Below are 17,251 nucleotides of genomic sequence, written 5' to 3' on the forward strand. Positions count from 1 at the left end.
CATAAATCAATTCCTATTGACTTGATCTGTTTCACACATGAGGAAGATCTACACATTGTTACTATGTACAAAGCCAACTTTATATCTCCAAAAATTATTTAATTAAAGGGAAATCAAATGTATCGCTAATGCTAAAATATTGCTTTACACACATATCTTCTAGTCATAAACCGATACTCAGATTCAATCACAAGTTCATATGAAGATTTTTGACAATGTTTAGTACACAAATATGAGAAATAGTTGAATGTAAGATGTAAGATTTTGAATATTTGAAATATGCATGCTTGGCTAATATTGCTAGCCAATATTGCAGGCTCTTAACATGACTGTCTCTCTTGCTCCACAGTCCAGGACCTTGACACACACGCAAGCTTAGAGCGATGCACATCCCACATGTCCAAAACAGCCCTGATCAAGCCCTCACTCGTTGGCGTGAAGCAAAAGCCCTGCATCTTGCAGGGCTTTCGTGCATCTTGGTAGTATTTTATTTCCGATTTGGTATATAATGGTATAAAAGTTGTCCACATTTTGAAACATTGAGAGCATAGACCATGAGTAACTGCCACACCACAAATGGCAAACCATTGCCCATAGGTAGCACTACAGGCCACACCCCAATTGTCCATTTTCAAATTGATGGCATTTCCACCCCATTATTTCTCATAGGGAACACAAAAGTCTGAAGAACCCATAATGTCTGCAGGATAAATTTTTATCTACAGTGACAATTTGCGAAGAATCGTCCATTTTGAAATGGTTGGAGATGTGGAAATGTGGAGGAGGAATCCGCCATTTCTGCTTGCAGCTATATTTTATTGTAGTACTGTAACTCATATGGCAAAATGGGGTGAGGTGGGGTCTGGTGAAGGAGGTTCAGACGGGGTGTCTGTGCCGGTGTGACTGGGTCAGCAGGTGGGACTGGGTCAGCAGGTGGGACTAGGTCAGCAGGTGGGACTGGGTCAGCAGGTAAGACTGGATCAGCAGGTGGGTCTGGGTCAGCAGGTGGGACTAGGTCAGCAAGTGTGACTGGGTCAGCAGGTAAGACTGGATCAGCAGGTGGGTCTGGGTCAGCAGGTAAGACTAGATCAGCAAGTGTGACTGGGTCAGCAGGTAAGACTGGGTCAGCAGGTGTGACTGGTCAGCAGGTGGGTCTGGGTCAGCAGGTAAGACTGGGTCAGCAGGTGAGACTGGGTCAGCAGGTGGGAGTGGTCAGCAGGCGGCTCTGATGGAAGGGGAAAGAGCATAGGACCTGGTTTGAGGCCAGCAGAGGGAGGTCACCTCGAGGGTTTGTGATCACAAACCTGTAGGACACACAACTGTTACCTTCACAGAACACCTCATCACCTGCAGCTCCACCTCATCATGCTCCTGCTGGTCCATCCTCTATGACTGCAGTCTGGGTCATCTCTATTGTGTTCTGTTGTGTTTCACTGTGTTCTGGAGGAGGGGGGGAGGGGTGAGAGGTGCAGTACCAAGGTCCGCCAGCAGAGGGACGGACTGTCCGGTCGTCTTTTGGTGTGGTGGGTGGAGTCAGGGCCTCTGTGTGAGGGCTGAGGGCCTCTGTCTGCGGGCCTCTGTCTGTGGGCTGAGGGCCTCTGTCTGAGGGCCTCTGTCTGTGGGCTGAGGGCCTCTGTCTGTGGGCTGAGGGCCTCTATCTGCGGGCCTGTGTCTGTGGGCTGAGGGCCTCTGTCTAAGGGCCTCTGTCTGAGGGCCTCTGTCTGAGGGCTGAGGGCCTCTGTCTGCGGCCCTCTGTCTGAGGGCTGAGGGCCTCTGTCTGAGGGCCTCTGTCTGTGGGCTGAGGGCCTCTGTCTGCGGGCCTCTGTCTGTGGGCTGAGGGCCTCTGTCAAATTTTAAAGTTTGTCCACTAGCTTTTAAAATAATAGGAATCTTTTCACTGACTACAATATAGTTATGAGAATCACAGAGAACTTACTAATAAACACATTTCTGTTGAGCATGTCTATCCATTAGGAAAAGAGAGGCAGGGACAAAAGAAAATGTTGTGGGTGTTTATTGTAAAAAAAAAAAGTTCAGTGCTCTTTTGTGTGTAGTACAATTGTATGGTATTGTGACATGTTCTGCTAATTTGAAAATTTGGCATTTAAAACAGATATGGAAAAAGGTTTTTCCTGTAGCTTTAAATTAAACTCATAAAACAAGAACACTTAACAACTGCAGCCCTTGGTCAGGTTGGGTAGGTCCAAATACACTTAAAATTTGCATTCACATTTCATCACAATAATATTCATAATACATTTTAAATACTACATTACTATTTTTCATAGCTTTAAAGGAAACCATTAACAGCCATTAACAGGAGACAATGTTTCCCTACGTTTTGAGGAGGAAAGAAGTCAATTTTTTTTATTGACTTTCTCTGAAAAACATGTAATTTTTTGTGACCTTGCCTTGGGATTGTCTTGTGTATTTGTATTTGGCTGTCCATGGACTGCCCTCTACCCGATTCATCATATATCAAAGAGTACTCAAGGAACTTAAGTGGGAGAGGAAAATAGGGTAGGACAACCAATATGCAAGTGACCAAACCTTGATCAATTTAATCATACATTTGGATTTTGGGAATAACAGTCCAACTGGAATAAAAGATGTAAATCAAATACATTTACCAAAAGTTAAAAAGTGTCATAAGGGAAAAGGCTGCTCATCAAAAAAAGAAAAAGAAAAAAAAAAAGAAGCAAAACTGGTTTGAAACGTACAAATATAAGACGCCAAAAAAGGCAGCTTCCGTACTCACTAGGGTGCTTCACTCGATGAAGTGTTATAAATCTGCAGTTTACGCCAAATAACATTTAATATGATATAATGTTGGACATCGAAACACATTCACAAGAACCTTGGTTTAGGGTTCGAACATCTACAGTGGAGTTATGCAATTTCAAATATACAATGAAATTGAAAAAAAGAAAAAAAAACCCTCTTTATGTTCTGTTTTTCCGTCCATTGTTAACATAAGGGAAGAAAACACTGATCATATTATCCATGGTAGCAATAAATTGACAGGAATTATAAACACTTTCACAGTAGGAGCAGAAGAAGTGAACCGACCTCTCACTTCTTTCACCCACCAAAATGCAAGGTTTTTGATAAAAAAAAGGCTAAAATACAGTACATCATACATTTCTGGTTCACATTTAATACACAAAATGAATTCAAACAACATATACTTGGTAGGAGTAAACACTGGTGCTTAGCAAGACATCATCTTTGCCACGTTTAGCATTTTATAACCATAACATTCGTAATAGAAGAGGGCACGGCACCTGCAGCCGAGGAATAACAACAAGCACATCTGGAGATCCAGAAAAACATTGTCTCCATATTCGAATCAGTATTAGTAGAAACCAACAGTGAGAATAGCATGGAATGTGATCATTTCCACAAGTATTCAATGACCTCAGTATATCCCAAGTGTTTGGACGCATGAAAGACTGGACCCACTTCCAGCTTTTTGTGCCCGTCTATTAAGTTATTTTCTTAAAACTGGTCAAGGAGGCAAATAAATTCAGCCAAGACAATATGGTCTTAGTAGCGGACATACCCTACGAAGTAAGGATTGAGGTCAACAGTGTCTGTGACAGGCCATTAGAGCAGTGAGGGAGCGTCATGGTAACAGACTTGTCCTTTTCATGGCTGGTGTCTCAATGCAGTGCACAGGCACCTGTCCTGAAAGGCGCTTTAGACAGGCGGTCTGATTAAGGCATCACATGGTCAGGCCAGAAGAGCAAGCAGTGACATGTCAATGATAAACTGCACTCAGCAAAACTAAGTCTACTTTCTTTGTCCCAGATCCTGTACACTTACAAGACAGACAAACAGGCTGGTGGTAGAACGGGCCTCCAGAGTTAATATCTGGGCCGACTTAAAACGTTCTACTGATTAGTGTTTTGGAGACGATAAAGCAAAGCGTATACAAGTTCAACATTGCGGATCAACTTCATTCTGCAACCCCAAACTGACAGACACAAACAAAGCAGTAGAAATTTGGAGACAAGGAGATGAAGCATGTTAACATCTGACATGAAGGGTTACATCATTCAGAAGAGAAAAGTACAATGGAGCTCCTAATCAAAGCCATGGTAATATATTGCACCAAAACTGTACAGAGGTTTAATGCCTGAACATCAATGGCTATGAGGGGTGCATGGATTATAATAAATAAGCCTCCCCATACCAGTCCATCCATATATACATTATGTACAAACATGAATATGTATCAATAGGAAACACACAAACCCATAAAATAAGTCTTAAATTCAGTTGTTATTTGCATGGTTTAAGAGAGGAGAAATAGAGAAACAGAGAATGATTCATACAGAGAAAGAAAACAGAGACAAATGAGTCCAAAAGACTAAACTGTCTCTCAGTCAAAGACAAGATTAAGAGCAACAGGCTACTGGATAGATTTCCAGTTTAGAAAAAAGTTAAAGAGAAACACAAAAAAGGTGATGTACAGAAAATAAGTGTGCCTGCATTTGAGCCTCTTGTAATTTTTTACAAGGCCAAATGTCAAAAGAAAGACAGGTGAAGCAGAAAAAAATAGAGGACTTAAGGGTTAGGTCTGTCTAATATTCTGTCTGAATAATTCCATTCAGTGGGCCCAGAACCATTAAGTAAGTATCCCACTTTTCTTGTTTAGTGAATATTTCTCCCCTCCCATCCTAAAGGAGGGCATTTCTTCGTGAGGACACAGCGTGAGGAGCTCATCTGTGCCTTGGAGAGCTCTTCTTTCGTTTTCGCTTGAAGAAACAACAGCACCTGTGGACCGAGATGAAGATATTTTCCAGGTGAACTTAACATACCATGTTTCACCGAAGAAAACCTCATGCTATCCTGACAATGCATATTCAAACTTGTTGCATGTAATAAAACAAACAAAAAAAGTTAAATAAATAAAGTACAGAGAATGACACCGAGTGTGTGGAAGTGGGGAACAAGGAGTCACAGTGGCGTTGTCATAGCGTATGTGCAAGGCCATGTTCTTTCCAGTTCCTAGCCAAGAAAGGCCATGAAGAGAGAACTCACCACAGGTTGAGCATTTTCACACAGCTACAGAGAGAATGAGAAGAGACAGATTAATACTAGTACATAGAGAAACACACACACACACACACAATACTGAAGCAGTCACTCTTGGCGGAGAGTATCTTCTGGAGCTGCTTGCCAGGCAGCTCCAGTTTTTTGTTCTAAAACTGGATTATAAACTGCATCGAAATATAAGCCGTACAACCACAAAAAAAAAAAAGTAAAATCGAGGTACAGGCCGCGGCTTTATTTCCAAATAATACGGTACGTGTGACGCTACTCCTTCACGGGTTAAATAGCATTCACGAAAAAGTGTTATAAGCCGCACCGAGATATAAGCCGCACCACCACAATAATTATTTTTTATTGGGGTATAAACCGCGGCTTTATTTTGGAAAAATACAGTACTCAATATAATGAAATTCAAAAAAAATTATAGAATGGGTAAAAAAAAATGTAAAATAAAGAAGTCAATACATACTTGGCCTCATCCACGACCTCCACCTCAGCCTGCGTCGTGATTGGTGCATTTGAGGGTACCGCCAGTGGATCGTCCGTATTTAGCTCCCCATTGGTGGAGCTGACCACCTGAAGCATTTGGAGGGAAGGTTCACAGAAAGGTATTGAATCAGTTACAATCAATCATGCTTTATTGAGGACCATGTCCCAGTGGACAAAAATTGTGAATGTTTGTAAAGTGACATAACTGTTGTAATCACCACATAGCCTAAGTAGTGCTTCAGGTCATGACAGCTGATTTCACATCACACCATTATGACAAAGGGCAGCTTACATTTTACGATATGCTGTTTTGTCTAGCAAACTCTTATCCACTTTTATGACAATGTCAAGTTTACCATGTAGCCTACCTACAAGTCTCCTGCGTTGTGTCTGAAAGCAACAGTGTGGCCTTGACCCCTTTTTGCTTTTCCTGACATACCGTATTTCTTCAATTAAACGCCGCAACCAAAAAATAGGTAGCTGATTTCGCCACTCGCGAATTCGCCTTTCATCAACCCCAAGTTCGCGTGCTACAGATCTGTTGCTGCTGCGAGTGCTTTCGGCAGCTTTCTGTTTGAAAGCTAGTGTAAGAACGTTTCATTTAAGACAGTTAAAGTAGGCTATTACCCACGCACATCTAATTGATAGCCAATGAGAAAGGGAGTTGCCGCACTCATAGAAAAGGAGGTCGCACTTGTACTCCCGACTAAAGGCGCAGCTTCAATTTTACACAAGGCTTTGTGTTTGACTTCCTTGTCTATTCTTTGTTTATCTATGGCCGCACTGCAGCTACAATTCACTAAATCTCTTTTACTAATTAAAAACCACCCCCGAATAAACGTTTAATCGAAGAAATACGGTATACTCATTTATTTCCAGTCATATACCTGTGGCCTCATTAATCTGGCTCATTAGCTTCACCTTAAAAGGACAGGCACTCGGGGTCATGTGTGTGGAAGGTATCTATATTCTAAGGAATCAGAGAAAGATGAGGGGGAGTGCCTTAACTAATTTACGACGTTGATCAAACTAAAAAAGAGAAGCTGCAGCTAAGTGCAACTAGTAACTATAAAGTTACATTTTTACATTACACTGAGGGCACATTTGTTTACTCAGGTGGATGAAACGGGGCATCGCTGTAGAGTAGTTCTACCAGTGAAATGTTGCTGTACCTGCACCGAGCCCCCAGGCCTGTCTGCAGCCAGGTGGGAGCTTAGGTAGGAGGAGTTGGTCTTTCTGTGGGGATGTGCATCCCACGCACCCCTGCCATCTGAAGCGGCTGTCTGGTGGGTGATTGGTGGGTTGGATAGGCAGTGGGAGGACAGTGAGTGAACATTGAATGGAGGGAGGTAATGCAGAAAAACACAATCTGAGGTAAATGACATGGTATAGCAATGGCTAAGAAATCATACGGTGAAGATTGCAGTATTTCGATGTAACGATTTAAGCTATAAAAAATTAAAAGCCATCTGAATTGTAATACTTTGTAAAGAACTGCATGTTGCATAGCTGTTATGCCTTGTTTCTTAAACCTGATGGAATTGACCTATGCTACCCCTGTGTACCTGGTTCCGTAGAGGTTGCTGCATGGCTCGTTCTCTATTGGCATGGCTCTCTCTCGTGATGGCAGATGCTCCTGAGTCGACATGAGCAGACCCTACTGGTGTAGGCTGCAAAAAAGAGACAAGCTAAATTCTCAAAGAAATAAAGCCAGGTTTACACATATTTTAGGTATAGATGCATACAGGCTAAGTAAACAACAATATGGCAATTGTTAATTGCGCACCAATTCTAACGAGTGAGCAAATTACTTACAATCTGCTTGCCGACCCAGTCATATGTGTAGTCGAAGGTGTATCCTTTTCTCTCAAACAACTCGGAGAAAAGCGTCCTTAGATACTCGTAATCAGGCTTTTCGAAGAAGTCCAGTCTTCGGACATAGCGCAGATACGTAGCCATCTCCTCTACGGAATATAAATACAAATGTGTCTTTTGGCCACATAAAAAGAGGCTTTGTCTAGTCACATTTTAAACCTACAACAAGATTGAATGGTGAAATGAATTTGCTGTACTTTTTGAAAATAGGAACATATCTATAGTTTTTTTGTTATCTTATTATGTTATATCTTAATGTTAAACCAAAACATTTCAAAGAACCAACAAGGTTTTTTTGTAAACATCACAAACAGGTGTTAGTTTCAGGGACATGGAAGAATGCTGCAGATACCTGGGAAGTTATCACAAAGGACTTCGATGGGAGTGTTGCGTTTGGTGTCTCCAATCTTTTGGTATCGTTCCTTCAGGGTGTCAGCCTGCAAGAAAGTACAGGGTTCAATGTTTACTTTAACTTCTCACTGTTGTGAAAGTGTACTGGCCTAAACTAGGTGATATTAAAAACAATTTGATGTGTGGCCCACTATGTCCCTACGTTTGAAACGTATTTGTTTGAAACAAATTATTCATGCTACGGGTTGATTGTGTAACGTCTTAATCAAAACAAAATGACCACTCCATAGGCCATCCTCCATGTCACCAAGATGCAAACTTTATCCCCTTCTAAGACTATTGGATTTTCTTATCTACCAAAAAACTGGTGTAATATTTCTCATAATTGTAATTAAAAGTTTATAAATGGGTACCTTGAGTCCTTGCCATGGTAGACTCCCTCGTAGGAAATACATGAACATGTGGCCTAAGGCTTCCAGGTCATCACGTCGGCTTTGCTCTGAAACAGATCATTTCCTTGAAATTGTGACGAGACCCATCACAGCTGAGAAACAACAAAACTGGTGAGTGGCAAAAAGAACAGCAGAGTAAGAAAAAGCACAGCAAAGCAGGTTAGAAGACCTGCAGTTCTACCTTTTCCCAGGTGCGTGTTGATGGACATGTATCGTGCAGTCCCAGTGAGACTCTTGTGTTCTCTGTAAGGGATATGTTTTTTGGTCTCTGGGTCTATGTACTCCTTTGCCAGGCCAAAGTCAATAATGTGAATAATTTGCTCCTTTGTGTTCCCCTGTCGCCCAATTAGGAAGTTTTCAGGCTTCACATCTCTGTAGATTAGATTTTTGGAGTGGACATACTCCATCCGTGAGAGCTGAAAAGGATCCAAATGGCAGAATGACAAACCAATAGAGTACATTGGCTTACTGATAAAGATTTGCCTTTTTGTTAATTTATGGTCAAAGTTTGACTGATCAATTCAAAACTAAAATATTGAGTAGGTGTAAGAAATAGACTTACCAACTGAATGGCTATCATTAAGACAGTCTTTAGAGAAAAGAACCTTTCACACAAGTCAAAGAGGTCCTCCAGACTAGGCCCCAGCAGCTCCAACACCATGGCATTATATTTACCACAGGGCCCGAAGTAGAAGACCTGGGGAAGTCCCTCTGCTGAAAGGGGAGGAATAACAGTTGTGCAAGGACCCCAGAAGTAATATGTAAATGAGTGATTTGTATGAAAATGGAGTTCAAGTAACAGATTGGAATTTGTGGCCCTGCTCCTCTCAACAGTTTCCTGGTGTTCTATTCAAAGTCATTAAAAAATGCAGACCCTGGTCCCATGCAAGATGGATATTTGTATACACAAGATAATTTGTATTTATTTTTTTGTGTCTAACTTGCCAAGAGTGACAATCCCATTCTTCACCTTACCGGCCCACTCAAACATGATTATGATATTTGTAGGATATATCATAAATTTTTTGCATTACAATAGTGTATACAATGTAGTGTAGTAGTTCATATAATTTGAGGATAAATAAATGATTTGCTTTGACAGAAAGGAATAGATACTGTTTGTAGATGTACCCTGTCAGAGAGAGTGGATTTATGAGAGTTTAAGTGTGGAGGTCAGTGGAGGTCTTACCTGTACTGCCCAATGTTTTGTAGAACCGGTACTCCAGATGCAGTTGTGGTGCCCTTGACTTTATTGGTTCCTGGAGTAGAGAGGGTCAGTTCAAGTGGGTCTTGTCACTATCAATAACCTATTTATATTATTATAAATCAATACAACTGAACATAAATGTTAACTATTTCTGGACATCAAGAGATAAATATTATAGTCAATACTGACTCATTTGATTTAATTTGGGTATACACAAATGTAATGTGGGCCATTATACTTACTAATTTTATTGCAACATATTCATTGGTGTAGAGGTTTTTACCTGGACAAGAGTAAAGTATTTTAAATTACAGATTTCAATAATAAGAATTTGCCTTGTCTATTGCACATAGATGGATACGATGAGAAGATATTTTCAATACTGAATGGAATATGAAATTATTACATCATAAATCAATTAACAACCAAAAACTAATGTTTTCTGTGCTAAATTATGGTTTGTGGAAAGCTTCAAAAGACATATGAATTATCAACACCAATCGTAACTCTTTCTTACCTAGTTTAAGCTCTCCAAAGTTACCACAGCCTATTTTCTTGCCGACTCTGAAGTTTGGTCCCACCATGAGTACTCCAGAGGAACCTGAAGACCCAGAGGCACGCGAGTGGCCGCTTCGCCCTTGACCTGCTTTGCTGCTCCGGGCTGGTCGCTCTGCCTCCTTCTCCCGGGCCTGCTCCATGGCTAAGGTAGTGACTTGGTCCCTGGCAGGGTTCAGCAGGTGCTCTATGGGTGGGGGCAAATGGGCCAGGGCACAAGGCTCTGCCCAGCCCTGTCACTGCAACTGCCACATTTGGGATGGATGGCAAGAGTTCAGACAGGTAACCTAAAAAGAAAGAAAACGAATTTGTCTGCAGTGGAGTTGACTGACATAAACCCTGCACAACCCTAAATGGGTATAAAATGAGGACTGGATTTCTCTAAATATCTAAAAATATCCACCCAGCAAAAGACAAATATCTGAAAACATAATTGCTAGATAGTTTCAAAACACACAATTTCACAAAGATTCTGTAAAACAACAATGTTCAAAATACATCCAGTCTATAACAATGTGATACAGATCCCATTGCCTTTTGATGTCAAGCTCTGGAACATGATGGCTTTTAAGGCTGATTATTAAAATCAAACATGACCAGCCTACACAGTTACTAACAAGTAAATGATTAGATTGCATTAAAACCATTATAAAATGTAATGCATTTTGTTACATCTTTTAAACAGAAATATGACGTATGCGAGGGGATGGGCTGACATTAATTAATGCACACTCTCACAGTTACAAGACCATAAACCAACTCAAGAACAAACCAATCTAAGATATACCAAACAGTAAGCTACATTTATAAACTCATGGGAGTCTTCTGAGTATGTGTGATCCTTGACTGCCATGACTCATGGTCCCTGAGTCACACCACCCTCACATCACTGCTTCAGAACTTGTGAAATACTTCTTTCCCTGACTTACCATCCCTATTTCCAGGATAGTGTCTGGTTATGCAAAGCCAAAGATCTACGGCATGGACATGTTTCTCCCTCCACTTCTCTCTTTTCCCATAAGTGTTCAGAATGGCGAGGTCTACTGGAAAGGGTCCAACTCAGCCACTACAAGAGCACTACAAGAGTCCTCAGCTACTTTTTCCCCCCACCTTCCATCCCCCAAGTCATCTAGAGAAGGTAGAATTCATTTTTCTCAATTAGTTTTCCTAGGTTTTTCCTGGTATATTCCTTGAGGGTTTTAAGTGCAGTTCAATGAGCATCTGTGAAGCCCGTCTAAACAGCTGCCTGACTTTAACCAAAAATAAAAACGGTGAGTAAATGTATCCATGATTAAAGGATGGGGTGAAAACTGAAAATCTCTATTCATCCATTTATAAATCTGAATTCAGAATCAGAATGGGCTTTATTTCCCATGTAAGTTCACACAAACAAGGAATTTTCTGTGGAAGTACGGTGCATACGATAAACACACAATCTTGTGATTGTGCTGTCTATTAACAAGCTCCTTGTCAACACACCGTCAACTCTCATAATTTAGCATGTAACATAGTTCTTGAATGGGCATAAATAGTCTGGTTACAACTGTAATGCAATATATAGCTTTCCAAATAAATGTCTCGATGAACCCCTTCAAATCAATGATTCTGTTATTGTGAGGGGCAATGTCTAAGAAATTAAAATAAAAACCATGTTGCCATTTAGGAAAGTGTATGGCCACCTGGCGTTTATTTACAAAATGTGCTTAACTTTAAATTAAGCATTTGATGTTTTGTCCTGGACAGTGTGGGCTTTTAACGTAAAGAGTGGATACAAAGGATACAACTGGGCCTTTTGTTTGTTTGTTTACAGCTATCCGGTAGGCCTACTCACCTCCTCTAGTTCAGGGACAGAACACTATTACAATGCAAAAAGACCTTGATTCAAGTTAATATATTTTGACAAATCGAGTAGTAATGACGAGACGAGACATTCATCGACAAATGGGACGCACCCTGTACAGAATGTACAGCAAACTGGCCAGAGATTGCGACCAGCAAGTCGTATGTTGAAAAATAGCCAGTTAGTTCATGTTATAGAGCAAATGTAGCCAGTTTGCTCAAATAATAACCTACGTCCCACCACAATTCCTATGCAAAGGCTGAGCACTGCACCTTTATTTTCTGTAAGCAAACCTACCCAGTGGTTTGGCAGTCTTGGAGAAATTAAAAGCGTGCTAAGCAAACGTATATGCCATTACCTAGATCAGTTACCAAACTATTTTACCTGGGCTGGATATGGCAACTTGCTAACTAGTAACAGAGTAAGTGCTGCTACTGAACGTTAACCAGCTTATACAGTAATGGCTACTAGTAGCTCCTAGCTAGCTAGCTAACCAACCAACTTACCCCTCGATTAATAACGCGTTAGTCGTATAATCCGATCTGTATATAATTTGGTCTACCCGCCCTCAATGAGGTGACTTTTTATACAAGAGCTTTCATGCTACGTTTTCAATTTATATCACACGTACAGCCAGGGCTCAGAAATGTCCAACGATGATGGGTGAGCAGGGTGAAGCCAGCCTCAATAAGGAATCTAATTTCCGGTTATTCCTTGCTAAAAACAAAAAAGTTGAGAGGCAAAAAATGTATTTATTACTTTGTGACCAATTATCTTTATTTTCAAAAATAAATATACAAGTTAATAACATAGGCCTACTGTTAAGTATAAATCTGAACTCAATCAATACCTGTCAAAGTCTGGGTCCAAATTTTGAAAAAAGAAAGGTGAAAGGAATTAGAATAATAGTAGCCTAAAGGCTAATAAATGTATACACTTATTGTCTACATGAGTATGGCAGGCGTTAAAATAAAGCCTCCATTTGTACTAACTGTGGTTGACAAGATAGGGGCATCTGAATTTTCAATTAATGAGTGGGAAAACTAGTTATTGTAAAAAAAATATATATAGGACAAGAGGGGTGATTAAATCAAATTATGTAACAATATGTGTAGACTACTTTTGATATTAGATTATTTGTGTGGTCTTGTAATAATGCCCTAAGGATGTCTGAAAATAAACACTATTAACTGGACTAAATGGCAGGCGACATTCCAATAATTTGAACTTTCTTCAAGGTGGACTGGGCATTGAGTGTGGTTGAACTGTTTAGGTGAATAGCCAATGGCCTTAGTTTAATTCTTGTCTCAATTCCCTCTCGCTCAAAATTCAAACTGCTGGACCCGTCTTTCTGCTTCTGTGTCTCATCAACCCTGCTGGTTTGTCAGGCAGACACGAATCAATTCAAATTGTGCTATCCTTTACACATTTGGTCAACTGGTGAACTTTGTTCATGGTTTCCGTTCATAACGGGTGGCTCAATGTATTAATTGACCTGATTTCCTCCAGTCTGGACATGTTCGTACTGTTATTTTACAGATTGTTTCTAGTAGAAATAAGACATATCTCCTTTTTAAATCATAAATATATTTATATAAATGTCCCTCTTTACGCTGCTGATAGGCCTACTTGTAATGATAGCTGCGACAAATCGTTAAATTTGAACCAACAGATCCCTCCTCAAGTCTACAAGTTTTAAGTTTTGGCATGTTTCAGGCTATGCTCTTAATTTGAAGTCAAATTCTCAAAACCGGAATTGCTACTGAGGACTATCGTGGCAAGTTTCACGCGGACACTGCAGGAAATGGTGACCCAACACCATTATTTCCGGGTAAATTGCTAGGATACATCAAACATATCCTGGAAATATCAACATTCAACATTGCTCCTCCTACTGAGGTAGGGTAAAAAGATACTAGGAGTTTACTCAGAAGTTCACCAGTCAATCGGATTATATATTTTTTTTACATTTTCGGAAACTTTTCAAAAATAAATGTTTCCTAATGTCGTAATTTTTATAATTTACAGCATATTAATGAAATACTACAATGCATATTAAGATACTTTGCTATAACTTTATTTGTAAAATTCTGTTAGCTTTTTTTTCTTTCTTTTATGACAAAAAAAGAATCCGTCAATATTATGTGACTTTAGATTAATCAAGATGAGGCTACAATAATACAATTAAACTACAAGTAAATACAATTTTAATCAGGGAAATGTTTTAATAGTAACCACCAACACACCAAAAAAAATCGTTCTTGACGTGTTGACGTCTCCCACCATGACGTGCCTTAAATCCAGGCGGGAACCTTAGCAAGTCTCATTGAAGACGTCCTGTGTGGGAAGGTTTTCTGATTGTTGTGATTGTTTTAACAGTAAATCTAACAAACATGGTGCGAACCAAGGCAGACAGCGTGCCAGGAACATACAGAAAAGGTAATTTTTCAATTACTAATCAAAGTACAGCAGACGTTAGTTTCACAGTTTTAAATATTTACATTGTGTTCAAGCTCGTTATGACTGATCTAGCACGGACCTTTACAGTCGGAACACTGAGAAATAGATTTTTCTTAATTATGTTGGCATATCAATGCTACATTATAGTTAACAACCTAGCACTACTACTTAACAACCTAGCACTACTACTTTCAAGGGTCAAATTGCATTTATATTCTACCAATAATTTTATTTTAAACTAAGTTGAATTTGAGGTAAGTGGTATGGCGCCGACGCGCTGAATATTTGGTTGCAGCACACTAGCCCGCTCACGAATGGCCTACACTTATGTTACAGACAGAAACCTGAGAAGTCATTATATCGTCGCATTATGTATCAAATGCTCTATCTTGATTGAGCAGTTTGTCGTTATTTGAATCGCTTGCTTGCTAGATGTATCTGCCTTTCAAACTGGCGCCAGTTTTCGCCGCCCAAGGAAGACAACCAAAACGGCATGGCGCCTTCAGAGGACACACTTTCCAAACAGCTTGTTGAGCGAGAGTTCTATTCCGTTTTACATCAGTATGCCATTTAATGGTAGATCTGATAAGCGACACCATGAATAATCCGCTCTACATCATGTATCTTTTGGCAGGCAAGCCAATATGCTTTTCTCGCCCTTTCTTAGGAGAATATCTGATCTTAAAGTTCCATTTTACAAATAGTGCCTACTAGCTGAAGTAGATACAAAATAAAGAAAATGCTTGCTTGTTGAGTAGTTTTGAAATTTTATTTTCCTGAATATAGCACAAAACTCTAAAGAATCAATCTTAAAGTTGGGAGGGGCCATTTATACCTCCAGCTGTGCTTAATATTTATGAAGTCAAAGCATCTAGAACCAAAAGATTGTTTGCTACCCAATGTCCTTCTCTTCACCTTTTGTCCCTGTTTTTAAGAATCAGCTTTATTTGACAAAAAAGTCTGCACAACTTTGTGCAAAGGAATTTACCATGGAATTTACTATTTTTCAGCCGTTGCAGCATCTGCACCCAGAAAATCATTGGGGGCTTCCAGTTCAGCCAATGCATCAAGCAGTGCTCAAGCAGGCACCCCTTGTAAGTTGGTCTCCCTACTGCCCAGCTGTGCTAAACTGAATCTTCTGTGAGGTGGACCATGCACAATAGCACACTACGCTTCAGCAAACACCTTATTATTACTTATTAGTGCATGACGATTTTTTTTAGTTTTACAAAAAGTATATATGTGTGTTTATAACAAGTAATTGTTATTACATTAATGCTTTGCAGCTAAGGGAAAATATGCAGGTGGAAATCCTGTGTGTCCCCGGCCTACCCCAACTTGGCAGAAGGGTATCGGGGATTTCTTTGGGGGTCCAGGCAGGAAACCTGAAAAGGAAAACCAGCTTCCTGTCATGGAGGATGAGGAAGAGGCAGGAGGCAGTGGGGTATCAAAGGCACCCAGGAAGTATGTTAGTGCACACACCGAGTTATGGGTGTTCCCACTCCTAACGATTCTGCAGAATCGATTTTTAGTGTTCAGACATTTTACAATGTCACACAGATCATCATAATAATACGTTTGCTATTTGGAATCAATGATTTCACACATACCCCATTGTGATGTATTCTTTTTTCAGATCCAGACAGTTGCCCAGTGACGGTGAGGAAGATGCTGATGAATGAATTATGGATGCTTTCAGAATTCATAAGCCATGGCTACTAGTACTTGAAAGGGCTTAGTTATTTTTTTTAAATGTAAATTTCTTGTATATAATTACTGCCATCTAAAAAGTGTACAGAAGCTAATAAACAATTGTTCTTTTCTACCTTTTTTTTTTTTTTTTTTTTAACATGCATTTTTTTGTGACATTCTAATATCCAATATGCCTCACCTATTAAATTGGCTTTTTACGATTTATATGCTGAAGCATTTTACTCGTTTTTTTTTTTATTCACCTTACTGCCTTTGTCTCTAGGTGGCACTACTAGCCTACCTCAAAATGTGGGAGACCCAAGTCCTCACCCCTTGCTCCCGGTTTGAAGCAAATGATGAATTTTGGTGGTATTGTATTTACTTTGTTGGGCACCCGGTTGATAAGTTATTTTATTCTTTTAACCCGTCAAAATATTAAAAATTACCTTCCACAATTTTTTTTTTTCTCAAACCTGGTTCAAAATACTTAATTTTTCTTAAAATTTAGTTGAGTTTGAAACATCTGAAATGGGAAAACTAGCATCCCCCTTTTTTTGTTGCTTAGGTCAAAGATGGCACAGCCTCTGAAGCCCAGAGCATAGCCTCTGAAGCCCAGAGCACAGCCTCTGAAGCCCAGAGCATAGCCTCTGAAGCCCAGAGCACAGCCTCTGAAGCCCAGAGCACAGCCTCTGAAGCCAGGGCACAGCCTCTGAAGCCCATGGCACAGCCTCTGAAACCCAGAGCACAGCCTCTGAAGGCCAGAGCACAGCCTCTGAAGGCCAGAGCACAGCGAGCCATTCTACTGCGGCTTCAGAAGTCTTGATCAGTCAAATGTATGCTCTTTGATCTGGAATATGATGCATTTTTAAACATGAAACATGTACTCTTCATTTAAGGCTAAAATAAATTGTTTTAGAAAATCATGAACCTCATACACACCACCTGCCCCCCTCATTGTTGGTGTGATTAAGACTTACCATCTTGAGCCTGAAAGCTTATTACAGCACTGGTGGCATTCCTTAGGCTAAGGTAACAGGCTCTCCCAGAAGGAGATCATCCTCGTACGCATTGCAGCCAAAGCTACTTATCTACAGTACGCCTGAAAACCTTGAATAGATCTGGAGTTGGATGCTGTACAGACAGAATATGGTCTTGCTCTTTGTAAGTGAACGTTAAGGTCATCGACAAGGGTTTTAGTTCAATTATCAAGATGTCAATCTAAGGGAACTGTACATTCCAATATATGCCTGGTAGGAAATAAATACAAATCAT

General features: G+C 40.1%; 2 protein-coding genes across 4 annotated transcripts; one reads left to right on the forward strand and one right to left on the reverse strand.

Annotated features, from left to right (window-relative positions):
- Positions 1 to 1,999: 1,999 nt before the first annotated feature.
- On the reverse strand, positions 2,000 to 12,507 carry LOC124476867 (casein kinase I-like). 3 transcript variants are annotated; one of them, XM_047034279.1, is made up of 14 exons: positions 12,334 to 12,507; positions 9,950 to 10,274; positions 9,675 to 9,715; positions 9,415 to 9,484; positions 8,788 to 8,939; positions 8,407 to 8,641; positions 8,187 to 8,272; positions 7,775 to 7,859; positions 7,363 to 7,511; positions 7,113 to 7,217; positions 6,720 to 6,830; positions 5,528 to 5,634; positions 5,047 to 5,070; positions 2,000 to 4,779 (listed from the first exon to the last, which is right to left on the reverse strand). In XM_047034279.1, exons 2-14 carry the CDS (start codon positions 10,128 to 10,130, stop codon positions 4,725 to 4,727), a joined length of 1,401 nt encoding a protein of 466 aa, XP_046890235.1. In that variant the 5' UTR covers positions 10,131 to 10,274; positions 12,334 to 12,507; the 3' UTR covers positions 2,000 to 4,724. The 3 variants fall into 3 exon arrangements, with proteins under 3 accessions (XP_046890235.1, XP_046890236.1, XP_046890237.1); XM_047034280.1 differs by having other exon boundaries at positions 12,459 to 12,505; XM_047034281.1 differs by lacking the exons at positions 9,675 to 9,715; positions 9,950 to 10,274; positions 12,334 to 12,507 and adding an exon at positions 9,622 to 9,638.
- A 1,615-nt stretch (positions 12,508 to 14,122) lies between these two features.
- pclaf (PCNA clamp associated factor) lies at positions 14,123 to 16,198 on the forward strand. Its single transcript, XM_047034288.1, has 4 exons — positions 14,123 to 14,266; positions 15,298 to 15,381; positions 15,574 to 15,751; positions 15,924 to 16,198. The coding sequence occupies exons 1-4, from the start codon at positions 14,221 to 14,223 to the stop codon at positions 15,967 to 15,969; spliced, it is 354 nt and encodes a 117-aa protein (XP_046890244.1). The 5' UTR covers positions 14,123 to 14,220; the 3' UTR covers positions 15,970 to 16,198.
- Positions 16,199 to 17,251: the final 1,053 nt, after the last annotated feature.

This window comes from Hypomesus transpacificus, chromosome 14 (assembly GCF_021917145.1).
Source record: "Hypomesus transpacificus isolate Combined female chromosome 14, fHypTra1, whole genome shotgun sequence".
NCBI lineage: Eukaryota > Metazoa > Chordata > Actinopteri > Osmeriformes > Osmeridae > Hypomesus > Hypomesus transpacificus.